General features: G+C 32.6%; 1 protein-coding gene across 1 annotated transcript; it reads left to right on the forward strand.

The window, feature by feature from the left end:
• Positions 1–218: 218 nt before the first annotated feature.
• LOC123654905 (aminopeptidase N) lies at positions 219–16,060 on the forward strand. The gene is made up of 14 exons (XM_045590761.1): positions 219–244; positions 609–1,340; positions 2,433–2,588; positions 3,560–3,853; positions 5,168–5,351; positions 6,538–6,694; positions 7,496–7,755; positions 7,882–8,083; positions 8,923–9,203; positions 12,448–12,647; positions 13,341–13,508; positions 13,857–14,000; positions 14,304–14,382; positions 14,765–16,060. Exons 1-14 carry the CDS (start codon positions 219–221, stop codon positions 14,927–14,929), a joined length of 3,048 nt encoding a protein of 1,015 aa, XP_045446717.1. The 3' UTR covers positions 14,930–16,060.
• Positions 16,061–21,802: the final 5,742 nt, after the last annotated feature.

Below are 21,802 nucleotides of genomic sequence, written 5' to 3' on the forward strand. Positions count from 1 at the left end.
CGTATTTTTAATTTTTCGGTAATGAATTTTAATGTTTATTTAATATTACAATTTTTGATATGACTCATTTCGTACCTATGTATTCGACTTTTTTGTTTTTTTTTTGCAATAGTTATTTGTAATAATCTTTACTGTATTACAGATACAAATTTGATTTTTTTTGTAAAGGAAAAGGATTGAAATCTATTCGCAAATTGTTACTTTGCGAGTTATCAAATATGAATGTCTTAGAATATTATTCAAAGTAAATACACTTTCATTCAAATAAAGTATTTTTTAAAAATATATTCTCCTTCTCTACCGAAGATGAGATAAAATTAATGTCCTTTTCATGCTCTAGCATGTTATAGGTTGTTCGGAAAAGAGTTCACTCTTTTAGCGATGAGATCGCCTTTTGTACATGTTTATATTTTCCTTTCGATGTAAAAATTTTCTCTGTTTGTACAATAGAAAGTATTTGTATTTGTATGACGACCGACCGACCCACGTATGTCCAGTATTTTTATAAATCTGAAAAAAAACACATTTTAGTCATCAGAACCACTTTTAGTAGTTATATCAAAAATACATGTTTTTTCAATGTTTAATTATTTTTTTCTGTCTTCCAGATCAAATGATGATCCTGTGATAACTCAAGGACGCAAGCCGTTGACCATTATGGACGGCAATCTTCAAACCGACTTTTCTACGAAGACCAAGCGGGGCGTCTACGTCTCTAAAGGCCTCGCCTTCGTCATCTTTGTTATATTCACTCTCGCACTCATTGCTACAGCTTTCATAGTATATAATTTCGCAGCCTGCCCAAGGGCTGATCAATTAGCAAATGTTACAAAATTTGAACTAACACATTGTGAACAATCAAAGTTACAAGTGATACCATTAAGTACTGAGTCTAGCAAAAGTGAACTAGAGACTACGACTAGCCATGACGAATCGACTACGAAGGACGACGAAAACGCTGTAACTGATGTGAGATTGCCTACCAACATCAGACCAGATCGTTACTACATTAAACTAACTCCATACATATTCGAAGGCAACTTCACATTCGACGGTGAAATCAGTATTATTATAACTGTTAAAAATAAAACTGACAAAATCACATTTCACGGCGTTGAATTGACATTTCATAGAATAGAACTGTATAAGAAAGAAGACGGGAAAGAAGTCAAGATTATCAGAAAGACAGAAGACGTTCCGCGGCAGTTTCATATTATAACGACTGGGGAAAACTTAATCGCGGGACAGCAATATGTTCTAAATATAAGTTACACTGGCATATTAAACGATAATCTTCATGGATTCTACAGAAGTTCTTATGAAGAGAAGAAAGTCAAAAGGTTAATGACAGTTTCGCCCATTTATTTTAAATATATTTAGTTAAATATTCTATTATTTTTGTTATTTTATATATTTTTTTCAAACAACTTCCACTAAACAAAAAAAAAATCGTTTTCTATTTTTAATTTAGATATCACAACACAATTAATTTATATTTGATCCCCTGCTATATCCTTTAAAACAGTCTTGATTCTACAGCACGTTGCTAAAATAAAATACTGCGATACGGAAATTTTGCTCGGACATTAATGAATCCTTTTAGTATTCTCAAGAGGAGGTCACTATACTCGTTTACTATTCGGACGTGTACGTGCCAGCGCTTGTGTTCTGTCAATGAATCACCGTGCAGCATCTTAATGTCATATTAATTTTAAATTTTATAAACATCTCTGTTTTTGTATAGCTTTTATTGTATATAACTACCTATACACTTTCATTGTTAAGTGATAACGAATAACGGTTGAAAGTAGATTAGATGCTTTATTTGATTTGTTTATCGAAATGTAATTTGAAATTTGTCAATAAAGTACTCAACATAAGTAAAATAACCTTAACTAAATCAGTTCAATAATAATTTTAGCTTGTTATTTGTCACTTCATATTACATTTAATAGAGTTTATGTATATATCATAATGCATATACTTTTGTCTTTTTTACTTGAAGGATGAAAAATGATTTTAAATGCTTAAGTTTTTTTTGTATGTCATTTACTATTTTAATTACAAGCGTAGCCATATATATTTTTGTAATAGTATTAAGGTTTATTTTGATATTTTATTTTATGATTATTTTTTTTAAAAACGAATAGAAAAAAAAAAGAAATCACTTACCTCATTTATGCTTTATTCAAAAGTTTTATTCACATTTTCATATATTATTCACATTTTCATATATTATTAACATTTACGCTATTAAGCTTTGAGTTTTGAAAACTTCTCCTCCAATTTCAAATTGTTATGTATTTTTTGACTTTGTGATTGATTCTGTGTCTGGGCGTTTGTATTTGTGTGTTTATTGTTGAACTCCGATTATAAGAATTCGTCCTTCGTAGGGTTGTTAAGCGTGAAGTGATTATTTGTTCCTGTTTCAGATGGATAGCAGTGACGCAGTTCCAAGCGACGGACGCACGCCGCGCCTTCCCGTGCTGGGATGAGCCTGCTCTGAAGGCTAAATTCACGATCAGTATCGCACGACCCAACAACATGACATCGGTTTCAAATATGAATATTGTTGGTAAAGAAGCACAGTGAGTTGTTTTTTTTTTATATTAAATAAATACATAATAAAAATATATATATACATTTCACCCAGACTTATGGTGGGAATCAAACACTACCCTCGGAGCAGAAAGTAGAAAAAAAAACTGCGCGAACGAGCTAGTCGATTCGATGGTATTATTCTTGTTGTATTATAAATAGAAAGCTTAAATCAATCTATCAAGGAAAAATTGATGATAGAGGTATGCCATGACAAGCATCACATTAAATCAACTGGATTGATTTTAGTCAAGTTCAACTTCTAAGTATTTGTCTAAAAAACATTGTGGTATGTTCATAAAGTCATTAAAGTTTAGAAACACAACGATTATTATAAGTTACACCTCTACTACGAGGTTTTAAGAAGTTGCAAAGAAAGTTTTATTGCAGTTTTTTTGCAGTAAAAATAATTTTGAAACAGAGCTCGACAAATATATATATATACAACTAATGTGTGTATAACGATTTTTTTTTACTTTTAGATACAAATATGTGTTATCGCCAATGAGATAAATTGGTTGAACGTAACAACAACCAGTAAAATTTAAATTAATATATCAGTTATACTTGCTTCCATCGTTCAGAACATCTTAAATATCACTCGTTTGTCACCCCTTTCTATAAACAATTGAAACAAATCAGTTAATGTTTACGACCCGCATCATAATATTTTTCAACAACATCAAATCTCTGTATTACGAGTACATTAGAAAGAGGCTAATTTAAGTCAAACCTACAATAAACTTGTTAAATATTTTTATGACGTAAAATAGTTTTCACCTCATTAACGTTTATAAAATTAAGTACAATAATTACGAATTTATAATTTTTGTGTAGACTTATTGGCACATAAGAATTTAGCACAGTATTGCATATATTTTTGAATGAAATTAAGAAAAAAAATGATACACTGAAATTGATAAGAAAATACTTGAACTGTAGTAAAAAATAATTGTTACAGTAAAACACTAAAGGACTATACATGGGATCACTATGCGGAGTCGTTGCCGATGTCGACGTATCTCGTGGCGTTTGCCGTCACCGATTTTGGGAATATGAGCGACAACAACTTTTCGGTTTGGGCTCGGAAGGAGGCCTTGCCCTCAGCGGCATACGCTCTGGAAATCGGCCCGAAGATACTCAAGTTCTTAGAAGAATATTACAAAATAAAGTTTCCATTACCAAAAATTGACATGATCGCCTTACCGGATTTCAAGGCTGGAGCTATGGAGAATTGGGGATTGCTCACTTTTAGGTAAGAAATTTTGGATTTAAACTTTTAGAATCTTATCACTCAATATAAAAAGGCATTGGTCTTATTTACCTCATATCTTTTAATAAGTAAGAGTAGGTACATTACGAACAGTTGTAAGATCTCTTTTGTTTCACCTGAACATTGATTTTTTTTTTTCAATGCAATATTATAAAATTGGTAGGTCTGCTATTTTTCAAATTCTGGTTCTTAAAATTTAAATATTAGATTTCTCAGATCTAACTAACTGAATCTTTATAGTAATTATCCATAAAATAAAAAAAAATTGGAATAGTCGTTGCGATGAAAAATACATGTTTTTTTTAACTTAAAACTTTACATTCACGGGCTTAAAATGCCCATGCCTTTTGTTCCTGTGTGTCCATTTGTGTTACTATATACATAAATATAGATGGAGGTAAGAGGTGGAGTAAAGAGGTATTACTTTAGTCGTGTGGTCTAAAGCGCAGTGTTTTATTTGTAAAATTGATCTTTAGGTCTCACTGATATAATTATTTACGTCTAAGGTTATAATAATTATACCATTTGCTTCTTATTAACTATATCATTATTTTGTTAATGATTCTTTTTAAGACTATCGTCAGATAGTTAAGGTTGTAGTTTACTATTTGAAGAGGAAACAGGTCCCACTAGTCCATTCTATCTCCAGCTGATAATATCCATATCTTATATGTATTATAAATTTAATCGAAAACTAGTGAATAAATGTTTTTTTTTTTAATTTTTTTATAGTCCTTGCCCTGGCAAATGTACAAAGAAAGAATTATCTTATTTGTAGCAGTCGTACGAAAGTTAGCCCATACATATATTTCGGTGGTTCATTTTTATTTTAATAGATGCTACAACTAATATTTGAACACGAAAGTAATACTTGTTGTCAGTTGCAACTGTAATACCGGACAGGTTTTAGCAAAATTCAAGAGGGAGATAGTTTGAAGTTGAGAATATTTGTCATATATAAATATATTACGGAGAATTATTGATACAAATAGAATTAAATTTACCGCGGACGTAAAGTATTCAATAAAAATTTGTAAAATTAGGTACAATTTTCGGCTAGGCTTTAGATTAAGAACCGCATTTTGAAGTTAGATAGGTTTGGTTTTTTTTTGTAACCAAATTATGTTGATAAACAGTCTAATTTGGTAGTTAGATAGGTTAGGGTTTTTTTTTTGTAACGAAATTATACCGATAAACGGTCAAATTTTGAGCTTAGGTAATTCGAGGGTTCTTAATCTAAAGCTTTACCGAATTTTCAAGTGGAAAAAGATTGATTTACTTTCTTTAACTTTTCAGAGAAATAGCTATGCTGTACGATTACGGTGTGTCACCAACCACAGCGAAAGCTCGTGTCGCGGCCGTGGTAGCCCACGAGATCGCTCACCAGTGGTTCGGAAACTTGGTTACCCCCGCGTGGTGGTCGGACATATGGCTGAACGAGGGATTCGCTAGTTATGTTGAATACGTGGCAGTTGATGCTGTAAGGATAGCTTATTTTTTTATACCTCTAAGTATCGGGAAACCAGTATATGGTCCTCCTAATAGTAAGAAGTTACCATAGTCTATGCATGCCTACAACGCCAATAGAATTCACAAGCGCTCTGCCGACCATGCTCCCATCGCTTATAAGGTATATCTACTTATACACTATAGGAACACAACACTCGATTCAGCCTGTAATATCCCACTGCTGGGTATAGGCCTCTTTCTCTATGTAGATCCTACAGAAGGATCGGAGCTTAGTCCATTACGCTACTCCCCTGTTGGTGAACACAACTCTACTTGAAATAAAAATCTAGCTACTTTATCTTTTAAAAAATTGACACGGCTCTAAATAAATGACTCCGTACAGATCACTTTTGACTTTACCTGATTTAGATGAGTCGTGATGAGTAGGTAATAACTTCAAACTTTCTTCAATAAATAGACTTTCTACCGCAAAATATTTTTTTTACAGTTCTGTCGATTATGTAATTAAGTCTTAATAAACTCTTTTCTGCTGTAATTTCTATAATAATATATATAAAGAGGAAAGTTTTGATTGTTTGCATTGAATAGGACTCAAACTGACCGATTTGAGTTGGGAAGCTACACTAATTACGGATGACATAGGCTATATTATATTTTAAAAAAGTTAAGAATCCTTGAACTCCAATAATGTAACAGAAGGCTTAAAATAATTACCTAAAATATTCTTTACAAAAGTAACTAAAAAAAAACATTAACATAAAAATAAAAGTTCATTAAAATAATAATATTCAAACTCTTTTTATATTTTTCTTTCTTCAGTGATCTGACGAAATTAGAAGGGTGTTATATGTGTGTATTATAATTTATAATTTTGAAAATTTTGTTAAATACCCGTACTAAGCCGGGGCGGGTTGCTAGTTAACTATATATGTATGTATATGTTATATTATCATTTTAAACATTAGCAGCTTATTAAAACTCAATTGCGCTTAGATAAAATTAGTTGTACCTAATACTTTACTTTCCCCATTTAATTGGTCTTGAAAGTGATTAGACAAACTCTCTTCATAATTTATAGACTTAATCACGGATTAATTTAGATTTAATCAATAATTATCAAAATAATATCTTAATACGTTCTGATTAATGGCACTGTAATGTCTAATAATTATTATTATCGAATATGTAAATTTTAGGTAGAAAAAAGTTGGAAGTTGATGGAAATTTTCATTCTCAACGAAGTTCAAAGCGTTTTCAAGCTAGATGCTTTGACATCTTCTCATCAAATATCGGTAGAAGTTGGTAATCCTGAAGAAATTGGCGCCATCTTCGATAAAATATCTTATGGAAAAGGTTTGTCCATTATGAATTTGGAAGCTTTTTATAAACAATAAGTATAATAACATTAGGACTGTCATGTACATATGTATAAAAGTCCCTAATAAAGATAATAAAAAAAAAAGTATAATAACATAATATAATATAATAATATTTTTAACTATTTACGATTTTTTGAGTCATAAAATGGGAAACAAAAGAGTTATATTAATGATAGGAAATACATTTTTATTAGCTTTTTCACTAATTATCTAGGTTGAGTTAGCAGCATATATGTCTAGTCTATGTACTGTGTGGCTACTCACTTCAGCCTATCGCAGTCCACTGCTGGACATAGGCCTCCCCAAGTTCGCGCCAGACATGTGTGGCTACGGTACTAAAGAATATGGCCACCCCCTCTCTTCCCGTGGGTGTCGTAAGAGGCGACTGAGGGATAAACGGTTCTACTAACACCTTGGAACTTAAAAAGCCGACCGGTGGCGGGATAACCGTCCAACTACTGGCTTTGAAATACACAGGCCGAAGATGGGCAGCAGCGTCTTCGGTGCGACAAAGCCAGCCCTGCGGTCCCCAACCCGCCTGCCCAGCGTGGTGACTATGGGCAACACACATGAGTTCACGCATTTTTGGCGTGAACTTGTGGAGGCCTATGTCCAGCAGTGGACTGTATAGGCTGTAATGAATGTCTAGTCGTGGGTAGTTGATTCGATCTAGAATCAATATTACTGTATTTATTCTATAAACAGGGCTGTTATTGATCAAAAACGCTGAAGTATAATCTTTCACTATTAGACCCATTTATATTCCCGTCTATAGGTTCAGCAATACTTCGAATGATGAATCATTTTTTGACTGATGACGTTTTCAATGCTGGCATAACTGATTATTTGAACGCTAAGAAGTACGGAGATGCGGAACAGCGTGATTTGTGGAGTGCTCTAACAAACGCTGCAAGAGAAAGAAATGCTTTTGATGCTGATGTTGCGGTTGTAATGGACTCATGGACATTACAGACCGGTTTTCCGGTTTTGACTATAACAAGAAATTATGAAAAAGGATCAATTACTTTTAGACAGGTAACTTAAATTGAAATCAGATAGACATTTTGCTACAAATCTAAAGGAAATGAAATATTATCAATTTTTAAAAGGTTTTTGATAACCATTGTTAAATAATAATAAATAATATTTCTTTATTTTCAGGAAAGATTTGTATTAATAAACGATACTTTACAAGAACACAATTCATCAGTGTGGTGGATACCAGTATCATATACGACTGCTTCTGAAAAAGATTTTAAATCAACCCGTCCAAAGTTGTGGCTCAGAGGCGAGAGATCAATAGTCGTCAATGATATTTCCATCGGTGAAAATGATTGGTTCATAGCCAACATTCAGCAAACAGGTAAATTTTTTACCTGCGATAAATTAAATAAAAAAAATTTGAAAGTTTGTTTGACGTAGCACAATTATGTGCTACAAGAACCTTTTGGGTCACAATTATATTTTTTGATATACACGTGCGATAGTATATCAGCACGTGTCATGCAACATAATAAAATACCCAAGATAAAAATTTAAGATAATAATCACAGACAGAGTAATTAAGATAAGAAGGCGCATAATATTATCGTATCAAATTATTGCTCAAAAATAGTAATAGATGGCGTTAGTGGCTATAAACTAAGAAAAAATTTAATTGTTAAAACAAAAAATTAAGCTCACCAAAATTTTAAAAAAAGAAAAAATATTTAAACTATAGAAATATTTGAGCAGATGCTGAAAAAAAAAAAAAAAAAAAAAAAAAAAATACAGAAGTAATTTTTATTGGTAGAGAATTGAAATTTAAACAATTTTTCTATTGTATAAATTTTAATTTTAAATTGATGATTATCTTTCAATGATTATTCGATGAACTACTTTATAAGAATATATTCTGTGTCGCTCATAAAAAAACGAGCGTGCTTTATTAGACCACACGACTGAAGTAAAACTTCTTCAGCTTCATCTAACTTATATATCCCTCTCAACTTCCGTTCGCATCGTTAGATCACACTTTTTATAACGTCGTAGTCATACACTCACTAACTTACTCCCTAAGTCAAGCGTGCGTAAAGAAGTTTTACTTCAAAAGCTCACTATCTTGTTTGTTTAAAATTGAGTGTAATTAGACCGTTATTTCTACATATACATATAATGTTGTTTTATTCAAATGAGAACTTATTTTATCTCCTAATATCACAGGTTTCTACCGTATAAACTACGACCAGAGAAATTGGCAATTGCTGATAAAAGTTCTAAGGCATCCATCGCATTTCGAACAAATCCATCCGATAAACAGAGCTCAAATAATCGACGATGCTATGAATCTGGCTCTTTCTGGACGCCTCGATTACAAAACAGCTTTAGATATATCGAGTTATCTGTACCACGAGAGAAGTTACGTTCCATGGAAGGCCGGTCTTGTCGCATTGGGCTACATAGATACGATGCTGTCGAAAGGCGCGTATTATCTTGAATATAAGGTAAGTTCAATCTGGGAAATTTCGTGGTATCATCTTAAAAAGCTTTTATTTATGCTACAAGGATGGCAAACAAGCATACAGCTTACATGATAGTAAACGGTTACCATAGTTTATAGACGCCTGCAACCCATACGCATCGTGTGTTGACAACCCTACTACTGACTCACCACAGGAACACAACACTACTTGGGAACAGTATTAGTTGCCTGTGTATGGCTACTCTAAAATTTGAGCAGGTTATTTCATGCTGCGCTCTACCTCAATGAATGCTATGGAAGTAATTAGAAACGTTTTAAAAATATTACTGTAAGGAACTGAATTGAATGAGCCAAATGATAAGAAACTGTTGTTATTGCCGAGTTTATTGTTGTGTATATATTGGATTTATATAAAAATCATTAGTCATTTACTATTTTTTTTTCTTCACCCAATTGTGCCCCAGACAAACAATTGCAGTGATGCATTGGTGCGTATAGGCTAAATATATATGGTCAAGGCTTCAATTCTCGCTCGGGATGGATATTTGTTTATGTACAAATATTTGTTTCTGGTCTGGGTATTTTTTTTTTAAATTCACTCAAGTTTCAATACATTTTTTGAAATTTGTACACTCAATGATAACGTAAGTAGTAATTGGTTTGCTTGATTGGTCACGATCATTGTCGTATTTGATATAGGTAAAATCATGCATTAGTTCATAATAATTATGACTAAACCAAATGTGTGTCATATCCACGATTAAACAAAGATTATAATCTTTGAAATTAGTTACGATAAAAGACTTAAAATGATGATTTATCAAATGCTATCAAATCTTTAGTCGATTTCATAACATTGTGCAACAATAGATGGCGTTAGTGTCTACATATCAATTTTGAAACTACTAACAACTTTTGCACAGTTAGGTACGAAAAGTAAAAAAAAAATTATGGAACTTCTCTTGAAGTAGATGTGGGTTATTTATTTACGGTAGATGAAATAAGGAATTAAGCCCAACACTAAATTTGCAATTATTTTATCGTGTACATTGCAGATCTAGAAAATATTGAAAAGTGGCCAAATCTTATAATAATTATGTACTTAAATTAGTTTAAAAAAATATTTTTTATAAATCATCTTTTATAATCATCATTCTCATACTATTAGTAAGGACATATTTCTACTAAATTTCCTATTTTTTGCGCACGTCAGCTTAGTACTCGTGCACTACACTAATTCTTATGATCTATATTTACAATTGTGATTAAATTTTTTACAACACAATGCGATAAATTCTATAAAATGACAATTACAAAATTATTTGGGTGAATAACTATAGGTATCAAGTCCTTGTCGATTAAATTTATGACAGAAAAAAACCGGCTGTTTAAAAAACTTGCAAGGTATAATAAAATTTTTATATAACTGTTTTTCGATAGGATCAATGTAAATTACGCTTCACAGCGATGGACTCCTAAACTAATTAAAAGATTTTTATCAAAGTTGAACACCGCGTGTAGTTTGATCAAACTTGAAAGATAGGCGGTATTTTTTTCCAATATAAATAATTATTATATTCACAAAAAAAAAAAAATACGGCGGTATGAAGTCCGCCAGGCCAGTTAGTCTATATCATTATATAAAAATGAATGTTTGTCTGTATGTCTTTTATATAATCGTAAACTACGCATTTGATCATGGCATGATCTTCAGCATAGTGTTGTGCATGAGCCCACCAAGGTTTCTGTGTTGGTACTACAAATAAGAATAGCTAAGACTATATTCCCTGTCTCGTTTTCAAGACGCTTTCAAGAGCATTAAGTAAATCATGCGTAACTTTACAAATCATTCAGATCATACTGGACTAATTATTCATGCAACATATAACGAATTTTATAATTAACACAGGTTTTTCTACGAGCAATTGCGAATTAATATTATAATAATTAATAAAATAAAATAAATATAATTTTGAATATAAAATGAGGATTCGAAAGTGCCTTTGAAGCGTACTCAAAAATAGTCATTTTTGATTTTGTTTTTGCGAGATAAAAAAATTAAGGATTTTTATAACATAACTTTCTAGATGTAATGTAGTCATCGATTCATAGAAATGTTTTGTCATAAAAAACCTAAATGCGTCATTGAAATATATTAAATAAAGATTTATTTATCAAAAAAATTATTGATAACGTAATTCTGTTATCAATTAGTTAGGATCGGCTGTAATGAATTGAAGTGACTAGTCATACTATGACTGGAACAGTGACATGTATTAATAATAATAATAATTTTTTTATTTCAGGTAGCTATCGAACCGTAACATATTTTTCTTCTTACCTACTTAATAATATCTTATTGAATTATATAAAAGAACCAAAACAAATACAAAAAAAATCTTGCAATAAAGTTACGATTGCAAAATAAATAAAAAAATGAAGTAAAAATTATAATACAAATAAAAATATCGCTATTAATTTTAAATTTGAAGTGGCCCGCCCCGGCACTTTTGGCACTTGGGGGTGGCGAAATTTAACAATACTTAAATAATAAAATGCTTTGTACATATTTGAACCATTTTATATTATTTTTATCGCAACTATAAATTCGGACCGATTAATAGGAGTACGTAGTATTTTTCATTACTTATTTTGTGGCGAAGTCGGGGAATCCCTTCTCTTTGAATGATATTTTGTAGCGACTGGCAACGTCTATACTTGTGGGAATTCCCCATTTATTATACATTTATATACTGATTATTATCAGTGCCAATGACTTCTATTAAGTATATACAGAATGTAAGGGACAGTTTTATAACCTTTTTTATATAAAATATAACTTGTACAATGCAAAATAATGATAATTGTTCTTGCCGAAAAGTTCTGTATAAAAATATATGTAATGTATAATATACATTAAATTGAAATGCCTAAATAAGAGGGTGGCAAAAATTTTTTTCGCCCCGGGCAAGCAAAAACTACGCTACACCACTGCCTGTAAGATCGCTCTGAGTTTAGGCCTCTGTCATCGTATAGGAAGTCCGCCAGGCCAGTTAGTCATTATATAAAAATGAATGTTGGTCTGTATGTCTTTTATAGAATGGTAAACTACGCATTGGATCATGGCATGATCTTCAGCAAAGTATTGTGCATGAGCCCACCAAGGTTTCTGTGTTGGTACTACCACAAAAATAAATAAAAAAAGCGTAGCAACGCGCGCTCAGCTAATTATTTATAAATATCATTAACACAATAAATTATTCCAGAGATATGTACTAACTATTTTGAGTGGCGCTGTAGAAGATCTTGGTTGGAACGTGTCGAAGAACGAGAGCGTAGTACGAGCACAACAAAGAGCTGATCTCCTGTCTACAGCTTGTCATCTTCAACAAGTGGGGTGCATAGAGCACGCGGTTCGTTTGTACACCAACTGGATGCTGACACCGAATCCTGATGCGTATAATGAGTAAGTTTCTTTCCTTCATATGCCTGAAAATTATACAATATCGTTAAAGCCGGATCGCAGTATTTAATGATATTCAAAATTCAATTGACATCGACAAGTTATAAAATAGGAATTGAAAAATAGTCAAGTAACTACGTATTTTTGAGGATAACTCAAAAATGACTCGTTAAATGTCGCTATAATTTAAACAGGATCACGTGACAAACATCAGTTTTCTAATACAAGAAGAATAAATCAAAATCGACAACCCATTAAAAATATATGGGGTAACACACAAAAAAAAAAACATAAATTCGAACTGAGAATCTTCTTTTTTTGAAGTCGGTCAAAAAGCGATTTGTTCTACTCATAAAAAACGTATTATTTCGAACATGTCTTTTTCGTAGTTATTGTAGATTTATTTTGGGATCTGCTTACCATTTACAAAAGTTTACAAGCTGATGGTTGCATCACCCAAAGTTACGCGTTTGACATTTTGACGTCGTAAATTAAATTCTCGGCTCTAAATGATCATTACATTTATCTTAGAAACCTTTCTCAGAGAATACATTTAGTGCTGTATTTGATTACATAATCAATTTTTTAATTATAATAATTCTTGTGATCGATGAAACAATAAAAGAAATGATTTAAATTGTTTTTTTTTACGTCATTCAAACTACTAAGAAGATTTAGGGTAGACATAATTTTCAGGATTCACGCAGATATTAGAAGTACGGTATACTGTGTTGGAGTTCAGGCGGGAGGTGCAAGAGAATGGAATTTCGCTTGGAATCGTTTCTTGGTCGCGAGTGCTCCTTCTGAGAGGGAACTCCTGCTTTCAGTGCTGGGTTGTACCAGGGAACCATACTTGCTCTACAGGTCTGTTACAAGAAATATTTCACTTGTTTTTAAAATCAACGACTAAATAAAAAAGGAAATGAATAATGAACAATGTATGCATATCTTATACATGAGTAATTTCGTTGTATCGTTATTATTAGTTAGGACAATATCTTGACAAATAGAAAAATTAAAATAGTATTTGATTGGGTATGAGATATAGAAGAGGTTACAGTTAATTGTTATTATGCTGATGGTTGTGAGTTGTAATCGCGCTCAAGTGAAGCTGGCTGTATGATTTGGATCTATGTGGATCGGCATGACTTTATTCTATTGGAGGTAAAGTATCGACAGTTTACATCTACTAATATTTGTTCACCCTTTCAGATATCTTGACTTATCCCTTCGAAACGACAGTGGGATACGTAAGCAGGATACTGTTAGAGTATTTTCTGCTGTCGCTAGTTCTTCTATTGGAGAACCGATTGCTTTCAACTTTGTCAGATCTAATTGGCAAAGACTAAAAGAATAGTAAGTAACTATTTTACTTAAATAAGACTAATAATGTTATTTTACGTAGTGATTTCTCAGTATTTAACTATTGTTAAGTACAAACACGCGTGTATGCGTTCCATTAGAATAGAGTTTTGATTCCTTTCCGGATCATATATTTCTGTTTAAAAATTGTTTATAGTTTTGCGATATGTTTATAATCATCTATCAGGTTTTTTATCGCTCATATGCTAAGCCTGTAATATTCCTAGTACTATATAATATGCAAAGTAGGTTTATATTATTTAATTTGACAATTTTTATTTATTTTGCTGTTTTTAGTGTTGGATCAGTGTCTACTCTGAACTCAATACTTAAGGCTGTCACGAGAAGACTGAATCAAGTTCACGAGTACGAAGAGGTATTGTTATAATTTCTTTTTATTGATAATTATTGATCAAGAAACTAATTATATATATTTATCGTTAAAGTTATGTCGAAACAGAAATATTTTATTTGTTCAGGTATATGCGCGCGTTGATTAAAAATATTATTATTTCGTTGCAACGAACAAGATGTTTATTAGACTAGATTAGAAGGTAACAATGACGTATGAAATACATATATCCAATGTAGAATTAGGTAGCGATCCACTGATTCTTTCCACAGTAACTTTGTTACCATATTCAAAATTTTTAGCATTTAACTTATAATCGTTCACATTTTCTTTCTCTTTTCATTCCTCTTTATTACCGTCTGTACTAGATTAAAGTTTAATTTTATTTACTTTATCTTTATTTTAGCTGAAAAGATTCATCAGTGCATCCTGCAGTGATCTCGGTCGACCAGTTCAGCAAATTCTTGAACGAACTGCTGCCAATGTTCAGTGGATGGAAAGGAATTATCAAACAATTGTCGATTGGCTATTGGAAATGGACAAATCATCACCAAAAGTTAAAATCGCGTGATGAGTACAACCTATCAACTTTTTTATAAGTGAAAAAATATCCTAGTTAATATGTACCTTGGCCCTAGACTATGTTACGATACAATATGAAATTAATTTTAGATAAGTGGAAATCGATTGAGCTAATACAGATAGGTACAACTAAAGAACGTTCGAGTCTTATCCATACCTATCGTAAGAAGTTGTATTTCGTTATGTAATTATATTTAACCAGTACCATTTCGTTTATTCAATAAAAAATTGATGAATTTCGTAAAACTGTTTAGTTGTCAAAATATAAGTATAACGTGTTATGTTACAGCATGAAAAATAGAACCAAAAACTTTCCATTCGAAACTCAAAGTAATAAAACAGAAAATAGATTTTTTGTTTTGTTTAAAACGATTAGAATAATTAGTCACATGAACTCACAAGTGTTAGTTGAATGTTGAACATAGAATACCTACTTTATATATGGTTTTAAAACCGATCGATCAATCCTATATTTGGAAACTAATGACAGCTACCCCTGAAAGTTAATGAATGAAAGATTTCGACAAACATCTTAAGTTTCTTTTGCTTACATTTTTATCATTGGAAGTCAATAATATATGAAGTTTTCTGATGAGTTAATATTAGCACTTAAAATTTTCAATATGGTGGTTTTTTGTAACAAATACATTTTAAGATTTTGTAACAACGTTTTATTGGATGAACGATGGATAGTGAAATATTTTTAAAATATGTTTTAGGCTATATTTGTATCTGAGTGATGGTTGAGTGGATTCAGATGTAATACAGATGTTATCAAACTAGTCTAAAGAATCTCTGATTATTATGTATAATCTATTATAATATAAAATTTATTGCATTATCAACGAGTGAATTATTCGTTATTAATTTAATACCGTACTATTATTATAAAAATTAATATTTTTGCCTTTTAAGCTATTTATGTTAACTTTTATTGGGAGAAGCGTACCGTAAATTTTTTGATAATTGCTATATTTATACTTTTGAGTTATGATCAATTGTGTCCTAGAAGGCGAATAGAAAAATAATGTTTGAGACATTTGCTATTACTGACAAAAAGTCGAAACATTTGTGAGGATGTTTGTTGTAAATCTAAAATAAATAAAAATACTACTTAAAATCTGGATTTTATTTTACTATCCATTTTTCTTAAATTTTCGTTCAATATCCATAGTACTATTGTATTTGATCGCAAACGAAAAAAAAAAGCTGACTTCGATATCGACAAGTAATACGACGTAGGTAGTCGGTAACATAGTTAATTATGTACGTATTTTAAGGATAAGTCGAAAAGTATTCGACAGATTTCGAACAAATTTAATGGGTGGTACCATTTAAATTTGATAACGTAATCATTACAGCCTATACAGTCCACTGCTGGACATAGGCCTCCACAAGTTTACGTCAAAAATAACGTGAACTTATGTGTTTTGCCCATAGTCACCACGCTGGGCAGGCGGGTTGGTGACCGCAGGGCTGACTTTCTCGCACCGAAGACGCTGCTGCCCGTCTTCGGCCTGTGTATTTTAAAGCCAGCAGTTGGATGGTTATCCCGCCATCGGTCGGCTTTTTAAGTTCTAAGGTGGTAGCGGAACTATGTTATCCCTTAGTCGCCTCTTACGACACCCACGGGAAGAGAGGGGGTGGCTATATTCTTTAGTACCGTAGCCACACAGTAATAACGTAACGTAAAAAGCTGATTAAAAAAAAGAATCATCAAAATCGGTACACCCAGTTAAAATAAAGTTGAACTGAGAACCGCGTATTTTAAAAATCGATTAGCATACAAAAATAATTTTATAATGATTATCGAAACAAAAAGCTATTGTAAGAAGGGAATTATTATTAATCTGCCAAATAACGTATCTATATCTAAGGTCATACAGAGTAAAAAGAAAAATAGCAAAGTTGATTCATGTTTTAGTAAGAAGTTTTAATACAACCTAACCTTCAACGTGACTTGACTAAGTACTCAAAGCGCCGATATCTATAATATATATAAAAGCGAAAGGTCACTCATCACGAAATCTCCGAAACTATAACACAAACTCCGAGAGTGATAGAGTATATGTTGTTGTATTATTTGAAGAAAAGCTGTCACAGTAAGCTGTATTACAAAGTCAGTTGCAAAGAGTAAAATAACTTGCTTATACAGTCAGTTGTGACGCAACAATGACTTATCAAAGAAGTACCAATGAAACTAAAACTATTTGACTGAACTTTTTTAGTACCTACGCATTTATTTCTAATCGTCCATTGGAAAATGATCAAGATATCACAATCACGCCTCAGATGAACAAGGGCAGATCCAGCATTGGCGTCAGGGGAAGGGGGTCACATAGTCGTGGTCAAATCACAAAAAGTTATAATTTAATTTTGATAATAAAAGGTACAGGTAAACAGTAGGTATTTTATTAATGTATGTAACTGTACTTAAAAATACATACCAACACATAAATACCAAAATTAATTTTACTTTTACGTCTTCTCCCAAAACGCGTTATCACATCATCGACTACTACTTAAATTAATTAAATATTGAAGGTACTTACATAAAATCTATATTGTGACAAAAAAAATACACTACTAATAATACAACAATATATCTCCGAAACTACATACAAACTTGAAATTTGGCAGGTAGGCTCCTTATAAGACGTAGGCATCCGCAAAGAACGGATTTTACGGAATTCGACCCTTAAGGGGGTATAACGGGGGTTAGAATTTTTTATGAAAGTTCAATGTTTTTGAAGTAAGAGACTTGAAATTTAAAATTTATGCTCTATATAGATAGTGAGAAGGTGTTCAAATAATGTCTCTTTAGAAATCAACTCCCTTTTGGGGTTAAAACGGGGGATGGTAGGTTGGCTCACTCATCACGAAATCTCCGAAACTATAACAGCTACAAACTTGAAATTTGGTAAGTAGGTTCCTTATAGGACGTAAACATCCGCTGAGAACGGAATTTACGAAACTCGACCCCTAAAGGGATAAAACAGGGGTTGGAAGTTTGTATGAAAGTCCTATGTTTTTGAAGTAAGATACTTGAAATTTAAAATGTATGGTCTTCTATAGATGGTGAGAAGATGTCCAAATAATGTATCTTTAGAAACCAACTCCCTTTTGGGGTTAAAACGGGGGATGGTAGGTTGACTCACTCATCACGAAATCTCCGAAACTATAACACCTACATACTTGAAATTTGGCAAGTAGGTTTTGTCGTCCTACGACGTAAACATCCGCTAAGAACGAATTTTACGAAACTCGACACCTAAGAGGATAAAACGGGGGTCGGAAGTTTGTATGAAAGGCCTATGTTTTTAAAGTAAGAGACGAAATTTAAAATGTATGCTCTATAGATGGTGAAAAGGAGTCCAAATAATGCATCGTAATCTATATATATATAAAAGAGAAAGGTCACTGACTCACACATCACGAAAACTCAAAAACCGCTGGATGGTCCATCCATCCAGGATGGACAAAGACGAAATTTAGCAGGGAGGTAGATTATAGTTAGTAAACGTCCGCTAAGAACGGATTTTTTGATATTCCACTGCTAAGGGCGTTTGATTGGGGTTGATAGTTTGTATGAAACATATACAGCAGCTATAAGTTCGCCTGCTAGGTTATTTATACTGCAGTCTGAAAATAAAACTAAAAATGTGGTGTATAGAGAGGTTTTATAAAAATAACTAATGAATTATACTAAATTGTGCCTTTTAAAAAATTACTCAGCGTGATAAGCATTTCAAGTGACTGAAATAAAAAAATAATTTGCTTAAACATCTTGATAGTAATGCATATCTTCATAAACACGCGAACGTAGTCGCGGGCAACAGTTAGTGTATTATAACAATAAGTCCCCAAAAGTGTATGTGATTGATTCCCTCAAAATCTACTGAACGGCTTTTCATGCGGTTTTACCAATGGAGAGAGGGCTTCAAGAGGAAGGTTTACGGAACGACTAAGCCGATTTTGATGAGATTTTGAGTTTCACTGGAAGTTTGCCGGGAAAACTTTGTGACTCACTGATTTAAACGCGGGCGAAGCCGCGGGCACAGCTAGTATTATATAAGATTATTTGTCTATTATTGTGAGAGTACAAATAAATAAACTTGTGTTGCCCTGAAATTAAAGAAAATTAAAATTAAATATTTTAGCATAATATTATATAAGAATTACAATACACTATTACTGTTAATCATACAGATTAACCTGAAATTGAAGAAACGACATTTATAGTTTATTTTACTAGCGACTCGCCCTAGCTTCGCACAGGTGCAATACTGATCATCATCATCATCATCGTCATTTCAGCCTTTTGAAGTCCACTGCTGGACATAGGCTTACACAAGTTCGCGCCAAAAATGGCGCGTACTCATGTGTGTTGCTCATAGTAAGTAGAAGTATAATCATCATTACAACCTATACAGTCCACTGCTGGACATAGGCCTCCACAAGCTTACGCCAAAAATAGCGTGAACTTATGTGTTTTGCCCATAGTCACCACGCTGGGCAGGCGGTTTGGTGACCGCAGGGCTGGCTTTGTCGCACCGAAGACGCTGCTGCCCGTATTCAGCCTGTGTATTTCAAAGCCAGCAGTTGGATGGTTATCCCGCCATCGGTCAGCTTTATAAGTTCCAAGGTGGTAGTGGAACTGTCTTATCCCTTAGTCGCCTCTTACGACACCCACAGCAAGAGAGGAGGTGGCTATATTCTTTAATGCCTAGCTACACAGCAAATGCTGGTACTTAATATAAAACAAGTGTTGTGTGGTTACGACACTAAATAATTTAGCCACCCCCTCTCTTCCCGTGGGTGTCGTAAGAGGCGACTAAGGGATAACAAGGTTCTACAACCACCTTGGAACTTAAGAAGCCGACCGATGGCGGTATAACCATCCAACTGCTGGCTTTGAAATACACAGGCCGAAGACGGGCAGCAGCGTCTTCGGTGCGACAAAGCCAGTACTGCGGTCACTAACCCGCCTGCCCAGCTAGGTGACTATGGGCAAAACACATGAGTTCACGTTGTTTTTAGCGTGAGCTTGTGGAGGCCTATGTCCAGCAGTAGACCGTATAAGCTGTAATGATAATGATGAATATAAAATAAAATATTTGAATGTAAGCGCACAAAACTGTGTTTATTTACGACATCACATTAGAAACCTCTAAAACTATCAGTGTTCCTACACCTATCTCCTATGCACCTGCCTTTATGCATTTATTATACTTATAAACCTTCGTCTAGAATCACTCTATTTACTAAAGAAAACCGCATTAAAATGCGTTGCTTAGTTTAAAAGATCTAAGCATACAGACAGCAGAAAGCGACTTTGTTTTTTATACAATGTAATGATAAGTACTCTTCTTCACAAATTCTAATAATTTAGTTACAACATTCCGTCTGACATCGTTTTATCTCTCTTAATTTAAACTTTAATGACAGCCAGCCAGGCATGGCGTAATCTAACTAAAGAGATTCTATAGGGCCATAGGGCAGTATAATCGACACTGAAAGCTAAAAATATATTATTTATGTATTTGTCTGCCTGAAATGAGACGTGCTATGCGATGCTAAAACTACTAAGTGAATTTTAATGAAAGTCGACTCGATTTGAGTTCATACTATGACAGTGAATTGAATATTTTTGAAGTTAACTCCTAAATAATTGATTTTCATAAAAGGACGACGTTTTCAAACGCCATCATTATATATGGCGTTTTTTGATTCGTTTATTTACCATTTGATATGGTAGTCTTTTTCTTAGACTAGCAAGAGCTTTTTGTGCCTTGTGTGAAGGAGTAAACTCCAGTCGTGCGTCGAAGCTAACACACACTTTCCTTTTTCTTAAATATATAGTTATTTTATATCTAATACTATTAAACGAGCAATTCTTTTATATATATATATAAAAGAATCGCCGTTTCCGAGATTTAGATTATATATATATATATATATATATATATATATATATAATCTAAATCTCGGAAACGGCTCCAACGATTTTCATGAGGATTCATTTTTAGAAAATCTAGTTTTATTCCAGTTAAAGACAATGGAAAAATGGCTACAATATCGTTAGAATACGAAGGTAAATTTTGCACTTGTCAATAAAGTTGTAATAGCTCAGGTGGGAAATCGGCCGTCGCGATCGACCGAATAGAACACGGTTCAAATCCTCAAATTTCCATGTCGATATTCCATTCCAGATTCCATATTTTTTATTATTGTCGGTAAAAAAATATTATTTATATTTTATAAATATGTAATTCGTATTTAAATATGATTTCAAAAAAACACGATTTACTAAAAATACCGAGCTAAGCTCGGTCACCCAGGTACTATTTATTGATGTCTTGTAGAGCTTTACATTTAACTCTTTAATGTCTTCGAAACTTAAACATTTTTCTATCGTGACGCGTATGCGCAGTGGCCACAACACTGGCAGTTGCACTTGTGGTTCGTGTATGACATATGTATTGGGCATGGAGTGAATCGTATAATGCCGATGCTCAGTAACATCTTACAGCACTTTTAGTTACTCATGTGAGTTATAGGTATAGCAGTATAGTAGCATTTGCTGTAGCGCACAAATAGAAAAATCAATTAACGTTTTGATTTTAGAGTTTTTTTTTCTAAAATAAGTGAGTAACTCCAGTCTCGTGTCGGCGCTGAAATATTAAAAAAAAAAAAATTAAATTTATTTAGTTCAACATTTTGCGCACGCTTTAAATTGTGTAATTTTTCGTATTTTTTAATTATTATTATGAAATATGCTATTTGTTATCAACAAAAATATTTTTATCGACAAAATTTTTAATGAATCGTGACAAAATATATAATATCTTATCTACAGCGA

This window comes from Melitaea cinxia, chromosome 7 (genome assembly GCF_905220565.1).
Source record: "Melitaea cinxia chromosome 7, ilMelCinx1.1, whole genome shotgun sequence".
Classification (NCBI taxonomy): Eukaryota; Metazoa; Arthropoda; class Insecta; order Lepidoptera; family Nymphalidae; genus Melitaea; species Melitaea cinxia.